This window comes from Mesoplodon densirostris, chromosome 19 (assembly GCF_025265405.1).
Source record: "Mesoplodon densirostris isolate mMesDen1 chromosome 19, mMesDen1 primary haplotype, whole genome shotgun sequence".
NCBI classification, from domain to species: Eukaryota; Metazoa; Chordata; class Mammalia; order Artiodactyla; family Ziphiidae; genus Mesoplodon; species Mesoplodon densirostris.
In genome coordinates this window covers 17,807,788-17,822,446 of record NC_082679.1, presented here as the reverse complement: position 1 = coordinate 17,822,446, position 14,659 = coordinate 17,807,788, and the positions used below count along the sequence as shown (strand labels likewise).

At 58.8% G+C, this 14,659-nt stretch overlaps 1 protein-coding gene across 1 annotated transcript in view; it reads right to left on the bottom strand.

The window, feature by feature from the left end:
- PEPD (peptidase D) overlaps positions 1–13,986 on the bottom strand; it is a 115,690-nt gene extending 101,704 nt beyond the window's left edge. Inside the window, exons 1-3 of the mRNA XM_060083429.1 lie at positions 13,914–13,986; positions 5,495–5,678; positions 3,425–3,552 (exon numbers count right to left, since the gene is read on the bottom strand). Coding sequence (XP_059939412.1) covers positions 3,425–3,552; positions 5,495–5,678; positions 13,914–13,930 — 329 coding nt within the window. The 5' untranslated portion in view covers positions 13,931–13,986. The remainder of the gene's footprint in view (positions 1–3,424; positions 3,553–5,494; positions 5,679–13,913) is intronic.
- Positions 13,987–14,659: the final 673 nt, after the last annotated feature.

The following is a 14,659-nucleotide window of genomic DNA, read 5'->3' as shown; positions in this document are numbered from 1 at the left end:
CCAGATCGCCCAACTAGCCACAGGCCTGGTTCTCAGCAAGAATAACCATTTGGGGCTTCCCTGGTGGCACAGTGGTTGAGAGTCCGCCTGCCGATGCAGGGGACACGGGTTCGTGCCCCGGTCCGGGAAGACCCCATATGCCGCGGAGCGGCTGGGCCCGTGAGCCATGGCTGCTGAGCCTGCGCATCCGGAGCCTGTTCTCCACAATGGGAGAGGCCACAATGGTGAGAGGCCTGCGTACCGCAAAAAAAAAAAAAAAAAAAAGACACCAAATTTTTGTAAGCAAAGACCCCAAATAAAAACAAAATAGAAGCTACCACACTCCTGCCCCCACAAAGGCCCGGGGTGAGGAACAGGCGGAGCACCAGGCTGCCCACGAGCCCCTTGGCGTCTGCAGCCCTGACAACAGGACAGGCTGTTTACACGGGAAGTGGCAGATCTACAGACGTGGGTGTTGTTTCCCTGGATGACTTCGGATTGCAGTGTCTGCCAGATGGATTTTCAGAAGCCATCAGACAGAGACTCAAAAGGAAGCTGGGGAGCTGAAGGTCAAAAGTTCAGTCCAGTGGGTCTCGACTGCAAAGGCCAGGTAATCCCGTCAGCCTCGCTCCCACCCTATTGATTATGAGCGTCTGGAAACAGCTACACACATCAGATCTGGCTGCTCCCCACCTCCAGCCCTAGACAACCAACCCCTTCCACTGCCCTGTTCCCATCGTGCCTTCTCTCCCAAAGGCTTGGGACGTGGGGACTAGGGGAGGGTCACACCAGAGCAGAGGAAGGGAAAGGCCTGCCGGGGATGGGCACGGAGGGGGGCCAGGTCGACAAGAGACAAGGGGCGAGCTATCTGCTGCGGAGCCGGAATGCCCATTGGGACCAGCTTGTGCCGTCTGGCCTGCCCAGTGCGTACATGGAGGCTTTCCAAGAGGGAGACCCACCCTACAGACCCATTTGTACCCTCCAAGGTCCGTACCAGACAATCAGCTGCCCTGGCAAAGCAGGGACAGACTAAACGAGAACTTTTTAACAGCGGCTCTAAAACCCAGCCGTGGTCAAAGTGCAGAACATCATTCCTGTATTATTGGAGATTATGCTCTAGAACAGCCAACCGATAACAGCTGCTCCCTGACCAATCAGGTCCTGGGTTTTAAACCCTCAAGTCGGGACCTCCCTGGTGGTCCAGTGGTTAAGACCCTGTACTTCCACTGCAGGGGGCACAGGTTCGATCCCTGGTCAGGGAACTAAGATCCCACATGCCGTGCAGCTTGGCCAAAACAAAAACCCTCAAGTCAAGTGCTGTTTGGCTCCCCAGATGATGGCTGTGGGGAGGCAGGGTGAGATTTGCTCAGGTTTTCCCAATGGAGTGTGGAGTCCCCGAGGCAGGGGCCACACCCTGGAGGATGTCCACCCTCCCCCACGGACAGGCACTCCCTGACTTCTCATGCGAGTTGGCTCTGCATAAGCAGCAGCAGTCAGAAGAGGGGACGCACTCAGAGCCCCTGCACACCTCCACACCTCACCACTGTCCACGCCCACGTCTCACAGTGCTGCATCTCTGACTGCAGCGCTGCTGAGTAGTGGGCATCTCAGCACGTCCTGAGCCAAGAGGCAGGGCCACAGGGAGGCTGAGAGGGCAGCCAGGCCAAAGCCATGGGTGCCGTCCAGGCACAGGGGCCACTGGCAGGACAGGCTGAGGCTACAGCTCTGTGAACACCTCAAGGTGCAGGAGGGGGTCCGGGAGAATCTTCTCACGGAGACCAGATCTAAACTCTCACCAGGAAACTCCTCCAGTTACCAGGGCTTTGTGACAAATCACCCTGACACGCAGGGGAGGAAAAAAGCATGTATCACGTTCACAGACTCTGAAAGTCGGGGCTCGGAACAAAGCCCTGAGAGGGCTGGGGCTTGGAGTCACCCACTCTAGCGGGTGGTGCTGGCTGTCAGCGGGGCCTCTGGTCCCTCCCTCCACGTGGGTGAGTTTGGGTTCCTCACTGAGCGGCAGCTGGGCTTGAGGAACGAGAACCAGGTGGAAACCGTAGCACACTTTACAGTCTAGCCTCAGAAGTCACATGGTGACGCAGCCACGTTCACACATCGAGGCAGTCACCCAGGTCCTGACTGAGGGAGGGAGGAGGGAAAAGATTCCAGCTCTCCACAGGGAATGGCCACAAATACTGTGGACATCACAAGCTGCCTGTCCCCAGCACCCTCGCTGCCTCATTTCAGTGTCACAAATGTAACCACTCCACAGTGACCATCACTGTGACTAGAGCCCTGGCAGTGCCTCACGAGGGGCATCATCGCTGTTCCACAGATAAGGCATCGGAGGCCCGACAGTGGCCAGACCCGCTCCCCGCAGAAGCCCGCTGAGGTGTGGGAGCCCTGCACAGAGCAATGTCCCTGCAGCAGCCGGATGCCTTATCATTCAAACCAGCCGCAGACCCGCCAGCCTACCCAGTACTGAGCATTTGGGGCCCACGACGCAGCAAAGGCTGCAATGTATACATTAGCCCAGAATAAGCACTCTCCTGGCAGAAATGACACGCTGGAAGGCAGCGAGCATTTGGCAGGATCCTCTGATCACCTCAAGCAGCCCCAGTTAAATACAGCTTCTGCCTCAGCACCTCTGAGCAGGCAGGAACGGCTCCCGGGAGGGGTGGCCAGGGCCAAGGGCCCTGAAGCTGGCAGGCACCACAGATGAGGGAGGCAGCCTCTCAGGCTCACCCAGGCCTCTGGCCTCACACTTCTCCCACAGCACAACCCTAGAGCACGACCCCGTCTCCCAGGTGAGCCAGCTGAGGCAGGGCCTACATCCTGGGAGCCGCAGAGCCTAGCCCAGAGGCCGGCACGCGGGAGGCACCCAGGAACACCCTGCACTGCAGTCAGTGATGGGCTGCAGAGAAGGGCCCCAGGCTGCCCTCCCCACCACATCCAGGGAGGGGCTGCCTCCCAATGACCCAGGCCAAAGCCTCGGGCATCTTAACAAAGCTGGGAATCCGGAATTTCAAGATTAATCAATAGTACCTCCGAACAAAGGTGACCGTGGTCTGTGGCTCCAGCTCTGACACCCCTTCCCAGCAAAGGGTAACAGGCTCTGGCCCAGAGTAGGCTGTTAACGAGCCTGCCCGCTAACCCTCCCCCTTGCTAATTCTGCCCCCCACCCCCCCGCCGCTTGCCACCCACAGGCCAGTCCCTGCGCCCACCCCCACCCCAGCCGGCCAGCGGCCAGCAGCCAGCCAGCGGTCAGCAGGCAGCCAGCGGCCAGCAGGCACTGTCACACGCCCCGGCCCTGCGCCCACCCCCACCCCAGCCGGCCAGCGGTCAGCAGCCGGCCAGCGGTCAGCAGGCAGCCAGCGGTCAGCAGCCGGCCAGCAGCCGGCCAGCGGTCAGCAGGCCCCATCACACGCCCCGGGGAGCTCCGTACTTTCCCATCCAGGTGGCATGGCTGGGAGGAAACCTGGGCACGAAGAGCGTCGTCATCCCAGTGTCCACGTCCATCACGCCGTAGCAGCCTGGCTCGGTGACACCGAAGGCCCAGTGAAAGAAGGACTCCTGTGGCGGGAACAAGGACCCAGGTCACCCGTCAGCAGGACAGAAACGTGAGGTGCAAGGAGAGAGGTGGGGTATCTGACCAAGCGCTTTCCTCCCGGCACCCTGGAGAGTCAGCTCGGGCTCCCTGGCTCTCGGAGCCTGACCCCCAGCCTCACACCACCCTCCACCTCAGCACCCTGTCCCCTGCACCAGCTGCAGGCTGCCGTCCCCTCCTTCCTCCTGGCTGGCTGCTCAGACCCTGCTTCAGGCCCGTGCCCCAGCCCCACCTGCACCCCACCTCACCGGCCACCCGCCTCAGGTCCCAGACAGGGCAGGTTAAGACACGGGTGCCCAGGAGCACCACGGGTTCGTCTCTGCCTTGCCCGCACTCCCCTCCCTCCCCCCCACCTCTCTGCTACCCCCACTGCCTGCAGGCAGGCAAGATGCCACCTTGACTTAGACGCCCAGGCCGGGCATCTGCTCAGAAACGGATTCCTCCATTTAGGACTTCTTCCTTCCTTCTCCCACCCCCGGGGCAGCTGATGACTTCAGTGTTTAGCATTAAACACGGAGCTAGAATAGCGTTATAAAGGTATGAAGTGGAGGAGGCGCTCTTCTAAAATTAACCTTGCATAACACCACTAAGAGAGCCAACAGCTGAATTTAGGAGGCCGGTTTTTAAGCCACAGACTATGGAAACCTCAAGAAGCACCAAGACTAGTCAGAGAAAACTTATTTAGACCTGCACATCTCCAGCAACAGGGACGGCAGGCTTGCAGCTGCAAGGACGACGCAGCAGAGGGAAGCCCTGCAGGAGGAGGTGCTTTCCACAGAAAACACTGCGCCATGGCTCCTGGCAGTGGATCTCGGCCTGTGCCCTGCGGGGTGGATGTTGTCCAGCTGCAGAGGCCACGCCTACAGAGGCCACCCGCTCTCCACACTTAGCTCCCCTCTGGTTCCCCTGCCTCCTCCCTGACCCGGATGCTGGACGCCCATGTCCTCTCAGCTCTGCCTGCCCCTGGGGAGTTCCCAGCGCATCAGACCTCCACTCGGGGCAGCGCAGGGAGGAGAAGAGAGCGCTAGACTTGGGGTCGGGAGATGGGTTCTAAATAATCCCAGCTCCACCTCTAGCAAGTCATTTCCCTCTGAGCCTGTTTCTTTATCTATAAAGCAGGGCCAGCTCAGGGCCCTCCTGGCTTTCTGGGTGAGCTCCTCTGTCCAGTGTCCTTGTTCTTATTCCTGGGAACCGAGTGATGTCAGTGATTCTCAGCCGAAGCCACCACATCCAAGCTGGCTTCCTGCAGCTGGGCCACCCGCTGCCCCACAGGGTTCCAGAACCTCGAGGAGCCCCTGGACCACTTCCCAGAGGAGGACACCAAACCCCAGTGAGGGTCACAGGGTCGGCACTGGCCAAGCTGGGACCAATGCCTGGGCCGCCGACTCCTGCTCAGACCCTGCTCACATGCCTCCTCCCAGGACCTCTGCAGCCCCCGTCCTCCTTGCCGTGGCAGAATCTGACCCCAGGAACTCAGCCCGCCCCATCTGCACCTCTCCTGGGCCAGGGAAGGCTGCCCAGCCCGCCGTCTGAGGTCCAATCCTGTGGATACTACCCCCGAGCCCGGAACGCCCATCCCCAGCTCCACCAGTCAGAATTCATGCCGGCCTTCAGGGCTCACACCAAATACTGCCTCCTCCATGAAGCCTTGCCTGCTTGCTCCCCCAGGAGCATCGTCTCTCCAGACTCTGACCTGAGAGAGCTGAGGCTGGCTGGCGACAGCCCTGCCCCCTGCAGAGGGGGCTCCCTGGGGACCCAAGCCTCGGCCTGCTTTCAGAGAGCCTCTTCAGGGTCCCCCAGGGGGCAGAGCTGCCCAGGCCCACCAGGCCTGATGCTGGAGGAGGGCAGACAGCCCACAGCGGGCCTAGTGCACACTCAGAGATGTGGGAGTCTGCCGGCTGGGCTCACCTGGCGGAAGAGGACCCCAGTGTCGGTGCAGTAGCGCTGAGTCTCCTCCCCGCCCTGCAGCACCACGACAGAGCCGGCCTGCACCGCCGGGTTCTTTCGCAGACGCTCACATAGGCGCCGCCTGTTCAGGGCAAAGAGCGCCAGCGGCACCTTCAGGGTTTCATTCCCCAGCCAAAATGAGGGTCTGCAAAGACACAAGCACACACCGCCACGCAGGCTTCTGTTAGCACCACCAGGCACGTCCCCCACCCAGAGGCAGGACCCCCATTAGCACGTGGCAAGCCGGTCCAAGCTCGGCCTGCCCGTGACCCAGAAACAGCCCCTCACTGGGCCACTGGAGGACCACAGGGGCTTGTCAACCACACCCTCCCCTCCTGTCCCTGAGCACTGGACCACAGGTGGGGAGGAGAGGCAGCTGGGTCTGTGTAACTGATAGACGGGCGAAGCCCACGGAAGGGAAGTCTGCAGTGGTGTGGAGACACACCCCCAACCCCCAATTCCAGCCCTCAAGGAGCTTCCTATCCATGCGAGATCTGGCCCAGATGACAGTGGATCCCTGCCCATGTGTCTGCAGGCCTCCATCTTCTCTGCAAGTCACAGACCCAGCAGCCTGGCCTGTTCCTCACCTGAGCCGGGACACCCACCTGTCCCCAACACATACACACAAACACACACACACGCCCAGGGCATGCAGCACCAGGCCCTAAGCCGAGCCAGGCTCGTAGGTGCCAAATGAGCAAGGAGGAAGCACGACAAGATGGACCTGGAGTGGCAGCCCTTTGGGTGCTGGCCCTGAGGACGGCAGCCAGCAAGCAATGAGCTGTGGTGGCCTCACTGAAGGCCAGGCGGAGCCAGGCCTGGCAGAGCAGGTGGGTGTCTCTCCTCACGCCCACACTGGCTTCCCTTTTCACTGAGAAAACACCCCCTATCCTCCTAGCACCCACTCTCCAGACCCCTCCTGCCTCGGGCCCCTCTAGACAGCTGCTCCCACCCGAGGCTCCCCCTCCATCTGGGCATGGCCTGCCCCACCCCTCGCTTTTCTCCCCACCCCCGCCCCCCAAGTTGCTCCAGCATCAATTTTCCCCCTCTCAGGATCATTCTCAGCATCCAGACATACAGGAACCTCACCCGGCTTGAAAATAAATAAATAAAAGCACTCCCCTTGACCCCCGTGCTCGCCAGCCATCTATTTCTCTCTCCCTTTGCAAGAAATATCCTCTGAAGAGTCACCCAGCCCGTGCCCGTGTCCTGGCCGCCCGTGCTCTCCTCAATCCATGCCAGCAGACCTTGGCCCACCCCCTCCTGCGCTACAGCCCCTGCCAGGCCACAATGGCCCCATGCCCCTGAATCTGCAGGTGGGTTCCCAGTCCTCAGGGGGCCTCGGCGCCCAGGACACTGGAGGCCACGCTCTCTGCTGAAACCCGGCCCCGCACCGGCCCCTCCGGGCCCCCCTCCATCCTCAGCTCACCTCCAAGCTGGAGCCCGGACCATGTGGCTCATTCCCATCTCCCACCTGGACAACTTCAGGAACTCTTAGCTGCTCCCAGCCCCAGCCTCTGCCACAGCCTGGTCTGCAGCCACCCAGAGGGACCCTTGAAAAGTGGAAATCCCAGCAGGCATTACCCTGCTCAACCCCTCCCCGCTTTCTACTGCCCTTGCAACACGGTGCAGACTTACTCCCAGCCACAAGGCGCTGAGGGGAGCCGCACAGGCATCCCACCCTTCCCTAACCTCCGAGAACGCTCCCACGAGGGGCCTTCGCTGCTGCTGTTCCCTGTGAGGAATGCTCCCTCCCAGTGCCTACCAGGCTCGCGTTCTTGCTTTATCCAGGCCTCTGCAGAAATGCTCCCGCTTCCCGGAAGCTTTTCCGATGACCCCATCCAAACCTACCCGCTACTCTCTTCCTGCCTCTCTAGAACCACGCATCGCGGCCGAACGGTATATATTTACATGCTTGTTGTCTCCCCAAGTAAAATGTAAGCTCTGTGAGAGCAGGGACCTTGCCTCCTTCCCGGCACCTAAAATAGTGTCACGTGAATGACCAAACAAAGGAAGGAAGTGCAGTCGTAGCGAGCAGGCCGGGGGCTAGCAAGGCCAGAGCCAGGGTGCAGGAGTCAGGCAGTGCGTGTGATGTGTGTTCGAGGGAGGCCCTGCAGGCTCTCTGGCCAGCAGGGAGCAGGCATGGAGGTCCAAGAGGGGAGGGACAGCCCAGAGCTGGTGCAAGGGAGGGGGCTCTGCCTGGGGCTGCAGTGAGAGTTGGGCAGATGGAACCTGCCCTCACGGCCCTGGGGCACCTTCCACACTCACCTGGCCATGGGGCCCTCAGAGGAAGGTGACACCTCCTGTACATCTTGGCTCCAATGGCACTTTCTCAGGATGGCTTTCCCTGGCTTCCCTCTTTAACCTTGCAGCTCTCTCCCCAGCCTGTCCCCCAGCTTAGCCCTGGGCCGGGCTTCCCCCACTCGTGTCTCCACATCCACTCTCCCACTCTGTCCGGGCCTGGCCCACGAGGACCTCGTCAGCTCCAGGAGGATGTGGTGACTGGGAGGCAAAGCGAGAGGCTGGAGAGTGGGAAGAGATGGGGAAGGACACAGAATCCACTCCCGGCGCCTCCCTGGGGAACCTGGAGCTACACAGGCTGCTCGCTCTCCCCCCACCCAGCCTGCCCACAGCTGTGTAACCCACCCTGCATTACACTCTCTTCAGTCACCCCTTGGATTGAGGCTCGTCCAAGTCCCTGCTGAAATGACGCGTTCACTCTCCAACATAAATGTGTACTGGTGCTCACTGGTGAGGTCCGCCTCTGTCCACTAGAATGGAAACCCCATGAACACAGAGATCTGGGTCTGTTCTGGTCCCCGCTGCCCCGTGCCTAGCACTATGGTTAGCACGCAGCAAGTGCTCAATAAATATCTGCTGAGTGAACAACTGTCACAACGTGGGGCCACCCACACAGCTGTGCGAAGTTGCCACATCAGCCCCAGAGGGGCAGGAAGCAGAACCCTTGGGCCAGCCTGGCCAGGAAGGCTGGAGGGGTCTTGCCCACCCCGCACATGCTGACAGGACTATAGCCTCCCTGCTGTCCCCCTTGCCAGGCATGGGCCCCACTCACCCTCCTGGGCGGGTGGATACAAGAAGCCAGGGCTTCCTCTAAGCCGTGCCACTTGCCTGCCACGCTCAGCCACAAGGATGAAAGGACACAGGTGACAGCTCACAAACATGCCAGCGCCCCAGCTGGCCGTGCTATCAGGAACTGAAAGTGCAGCCACCAGCACCCGTGCACAGAGTCCCCCAAGCTCCCTCCCATTCTTTCCCCTCACTCAGCAAAGCCCATGGAGGGGGTGGGCTCAGGGAGGAGCCTCGTCTCTACAGGCTCCCAGCGGCCCAGAGGGAACAGCACCAAGGCACTGCTGCAGATGGCCTCGGCCAAAGGTGCCTAGATCCGTGCAGGCTCAACAGCACAACTGCCTGAAGATGCCCAGCCTCGGGCCACCGGCCTGCACAGCCCCACCCACCTCATCCACCACCCCCCCAGGCCTCATGCCCCACACACCTTCTTCCTTAAACACACCAGCTACCGGGTCCACCTGGACTGCCACCACGTCCCCACCTGGAAGGCTCTCAGAAGGGCTGGGCTTTGTCTTATCCAGAACCTTCTGAGAGACCTAAATTCCTCAGGGCACCCAGACAGGACCTGTGTGGCCCAAGAGCCAAGCAGCCCAGGTCAAGACAGGAAACTCAATACGCTACCCTCCTGTGAGCATCAGCTACTCCTGCAAAATCTACAACACTATCTAGTCGTCCATGGGCTCAGCCAGAACAGAGAAAGGCAGCCTGGCCGGAGTCCCCAGGCAGGCCGATGGCTGCAGTCATTCATTACGGCAGGGTATCCCAGAATCAAGGTTTATAGAGACATGCCCTTTGATTTCTCATGACATAAACCAACCCCTCAGAGAGAATGTTGGGCCCAGAGCCATCGCAGGTGGCTTCTCCCTGCAAGTTCAGCAAAAGCAGCACCCATAAAACATCCCCAACTGGTTTCTGCTGGAGCTTTTGCTAACTGGCACCCGGAATCTAAAAGGCAAAAGCCAGGTCGTCCCCAAGTCCACGTAGAAATAAGGCACACTTTACTGCAGGCAGCCAAGGGCACAGGCAACGCCCAGGGAAGACCGCAGGGGCTGGCAGACAAAGGCTCCAGGGTATCAAAGAGACACACGGAACAAGCTCCAGCCCACCCCCTGCCACCTGCCAGAGTCCAGGAAATGGCCAGTGACCAGCCCCCGCAGAAGGCGTGACACCTCTGCTCCGAAACTCTCTCCTGTCCCCCAAACAGGTACTGAGTCAGCCCCTCCTCTGACCTCAATGGCCACCTGCAGGGTTCTCACCCAAGGGACTCATGCCTGGTGTTTAGGGAGTCCACCTACTTGGATGGGAAAAAAATTATATCTTTATTTTTTCTAACCTCACCTTTAAATTAACATTTTCTTCAATTATTAATGTAAGCAACAAACCACAACAGTATCAGCAGTGTGTGAATCTGTCACCAACAGAAATCAGAGGTATTTTCATGTCACCTTATTGATGTCACAGTACGTCAAACTACCACTTTTACTCATCACCACTTCAACAATAAGGTGGTTCTTAGACCTGCTGCTTTTACTATTTAATGGATAAAGAAGCATATACTACTACACCACAGATTTATTTCTTAACATCTTTATAATTGTATTTCCATATAATTGGTTTTCCCTGTAATCCTCTGTATTTTATTTCATCACACTGAGAGTCATGTAGAGGTCTCATGGGTGTCCATGGGGTCCACAGCACAGACAAGGACAAGATCCCTGCACTAGAATGTGACACCACTTCTGGATGGGGCCATGCTGCTAAGATTCTGGCAAGAGATGCCAGTCAAGGACCACCTGCTTCCTTGGCCACAGTCTCCAGCTCAGGCCAGGCATCAAGCCCACCGAGCCCTCCGGCTGCCTGTTAGCAGGGCCAGACCGCTCACCCTGGCTGGAGGGGCCACACGGCAGCTGGTCAGCATCTCCCACCCTGCCTACCTTTCTCCTGAGGAGGGTCGGGGGGCGAAGCACACACAGGGACCTGTGTGGAGTCAGACCAGGCCTGGGGAAGGGCATGGGAAGGCAAAGGGGCACTCAGTGGCCGCCTGCCTCCCACAGACCCACCCCTCCCCCGCCAGCCCCTAAGGTCAACCCAATGCATCTGCTCCAAGAGCACCAGGTTCATATCAGGGTGGGGACGGGCTCTGATCCAGAACCTGGCTCCTCCAGATACTTGCCCTCCAGAAGTGCTGACTCCAGCGTGAACTATGACCCCACAGGCACACACCCAGGGCAGCTCACCTGCTGCTTATCTCTGGGCAGCAGCTCCCTGAGAATCACCCAGTTAAAGAATTAAAGATACTCCTTCAGAGATATGGGGATATATGTTTATGTAGAGCTGATTCACTTTGTTATACAGCAGAAACTAACACACCATTGTAAAGCAATTATACTCCAATAAAGATGGTTTTTTTTTTAAAAAGATACTCCTTCACCCTATTCAGAGTTCTGTTCCCACTCCTGCCCACAGCTCCTTTCCTCAATCACTGAGGGCTCTGTGCAAAGCAGGATGGCATGCTGGACTAGTGTAAAGTAAATCCTCCTCTTATTCATTAGGCACCGTGTCACCCAGCACCAATCACTGGGCAGCCACAGGGCCCTGGAGACACAAACTGAACTGGTCCCTGGGCTCCAAGGATGCTGGAGAGACATGAAGGGGAGCAACCTCTCACCCAACCATGACGGGCAGGAGTGCAGATGTAGAAGAGCATCCTGCCAGTGGGAAACACTGGGATGCTCTGGAATACTGAGCAGGAAGCCTTGACTGGAGGTCAGGAGGGAGGGCGGTCAGGAAAGGCTTCTAGGAGGAGGAACCATCTGAGCTGAGTCTGCAAGTATGTGAACAATATGTCAGAGGATGAGGACTCTCCAGGGCCAGCCGGTGAGAGGGCAAAGGGAGGTGGAGAAAGGAAAAAGCCATGTGGGGGGCCGATGCAGCAGGTCTGGCAACAGCAGAGAAGTCTCATCTCTGTCCATGGGAAGCTCAAGGCATGACTCAAGGAGAAGGCAGGGCTCCCTCCCACCAAGTGATACTGGATTAGGGGAGGGGGTGGAGACGACCTCACGGCAGACTCTCTGGGGGCTGTGGGACCCTCCGTCTCAAACTTGAAGTCCCTGCCCAGGCTGGCAGCACAGAGCAGGATCAGCCCTTTAACACTCCCCAGAAGAGCTTCTCAAGTTTCTAGTTGAATCTGAGATACCAACTTAGGGCTTCCACTACTCCCCACATCACGTGGAGCACACTCCAAGCACCCAGGCCTCCCTGGGCCCAGGACCTGTAAGGACTCTACAGGCAACCAAATCCAACTCCTGGGGAGCCTGTGGCTGTGACTTGATGGTATGGTGCCTCATTAGGCCTGTCACTCTGATCTGTCCTGTGTATGCAGCTGGGCACTGAGCTTTGCTGGAAACACACTTGAAGCCTCTTCCACTTAAAGAATCTGCTGGGCTCTAAGTGTCCAGCAGGGTAACCCATACCAGCCTGGGATGGCTCTTGCCAAGCAGGTCCTGCCAATCTCTGGAAGCTACCTGCACCTGTCAGGTCTCCCTTCCGATTACACACCTCTCCAAGGCCTCTGTCACTCGGTTTTACTGCTCCATGGCCCAGAGAATCAGTTGTGCTATAAGGGCCCTCCTTCCAGGATTCAGCCAGTTCTAGACTCACGCCCATCCAATCACCAGCCTGGCTCCCTGTCTCTTCGAGAGAGCAGCAGACCTCAAGCCAGCATGGAGCCCTGAATCCAAATGCAGCCCCTGGAACTCCCTGTGACCACCTGGTGGCCCAGATATAGGGGTAAGTGACCCACATCTGGGCACTGGCCTACACCTACTGCTCACTCTGCTCTTTAATAAGACAGGGTCACAGGCTGGGTTCAAGGATCTGGCCCTAGATTCCTTGATACTCACCTGGGACTTTGCAAGCATAGTTCTCTGCCTCAGGGGTGCTCAAGGACTAGCACAAATGTCATCCAGGGAGTGAAGCCTACCCACACTCTCCTCTGAGCTCAGAATCCATGCCTGTCAATGGCACACACCAAGACTAGAGGCATGACATCTACCCCAGTGGCCCATGAACACGTAAGGGTAGGCCTAGTACTGTTCCTGGAATACAGCAGGTGCCTATTAAGTGTTTGATTTGCATGTCCTAAGCTCTCCCAACCTTGAAGTTGGGGGCCAACTGAGGAGGCCATTTTCTGTTGCCACTCTCCCTACCTTCCAAAAAGAGAGATGCATTTAGTCCTCCCGTTCCCCCATTCTGATCTCATTTCCAGCCTGGCATCTGGGGCACTGCCCTCTCTCTACCACTCCCCTTCCCAGCCCCCAGCACCTCCAGGCCCAAATGCCGCCCCCATAATTGGCCCTTGCCCTGAACTCATATATAGCCCAGGGGATAGTCGTCTCAAAAGCAGATCAGAGCAGATTAAAAAACCCTTGGAAGTTTCCAGTCCCTTAGGACAAAGTCTAGAAAAGCCAGCTGGGACACTGCCCTCAGGCACAGGGACACGCTCCACTGCCCCCGTCCCCAGAACACTCTGAACTCTCAACCTTTGTTCAGATGTTCCTTCATCAGGGACACTCCCCAACGCTTCAGTGAGCCCACCTGTCCACATTTCCTGCCACTAGGACCATTCACCATTGTTTCATTCAGCAGAATTTATGAAGCATCTACTGTGTGCAAGACATGTACCAACAAGGTCCAGGTGCAAACCAGACAAAGGCCGTGACCTCACACTTTAAATGGAGAGAAGACAAGAAACGAGTTGTTTCTTTTGTTGTTGTTATGTACTACATAATTTACCAGGTGGTGCTAAGAGTAGGATAGGTGCTTAGGGAAGTCTCTCTGAGGAAGTTCCATCTGGGCCCTGAAGGAAGAGGAGAAGTGTCCCGCTAGGGAGGGGATTCCACGCCCATCTGAAACGCTGCCTCCTCCCGAGGGCCCCCAGGTCCCCAGCGCCCTGGCAACGCAGTCTTCCCATCTGAGGGTCGTGATCGTGAATGTGCGCGTGGACCCCACCTCGGCCGCACAGTGGGGACTCCACACGCGCGGGTGGGGCCTGGACGCCACTGCGGCCCCGAGGGCAGTGGGCAGTGGCCAGGGAGCTGACTCGGACGCGCAGCCAGACGCCCCGCGCTGGACGCCCAACCCGCGCGAAGAAGCGCGCTGCCCGCGGCCACACTGCACGCCCGGCGGGGACGCGGCCCTGCAACGGGGCTCTCAGCCACTGTCCAGCCGGGAGGCCCAAGCCCCCGCTCCGCGCCGCCATGCAAGGGCCGGGGACAGCAGCAGCACTCACCCGGTGGCCGCCGCCATGCTTGCCCGGCTCCAGCGTCACGTGAAGTGAGGCGTCAGCTGAGCCCCACCAGATCCCACTTCGCGGGGCGGGGCCTGGGCGGGGCCGGGAGCCATTGCCCCGCCTCCTCTAGTGAAAAGGCTCCGCAGGACCCGGAGGGGCGGAGCCCTGAAGGAGGAGAAGGATCTATCTACTCTCCGGCCCCCGGCTGCAGGCGAGGGGCGGGGCTCGGGTGGAGGCAGAGGCCTTTCCGGAATAGGAGGGAACTTCCCGACGCAGTGGATACCTTGATTCTGCCCCTGACCTGGCGTCCCAACCTGCCCAGGGGAAGGACACCTTGGGAAAGGGAGCCTCTGACCCAGTCTAGGGACGGGGCAGAGGTGACAGCTGTTGCTTGAGAAGGGAAATGGCTTGAGCAAAGGCTGGGGCAATTGGAATAAACTAAAAGTTCAGTGTCCAGGAGGGGGGTGTGGGAGTGAGAGGTGCAGCCTCAGAGGTAAGCAAGGGTCAGATCTTGAATATGGGGCTGGGGAGTTAGGTCTGTTGGGCCCTTTCCAAGCTCCCTCAACTGCAGGATGGAGAAGGACCTAGGGACAGGGAGGCCAGTGAGGAGGGCTGGGGAGAAGTGGGCACAGGGAGGGCACAGTTCAGGAGAACTCTGGGCATCCCCCTCTGCCCTGCTGGGTACTCTTGTTGGGTGCAGTGTCCTCCAGAAGGTTGGGGAGTGGGACAGGAAGGGTGGTGATAAG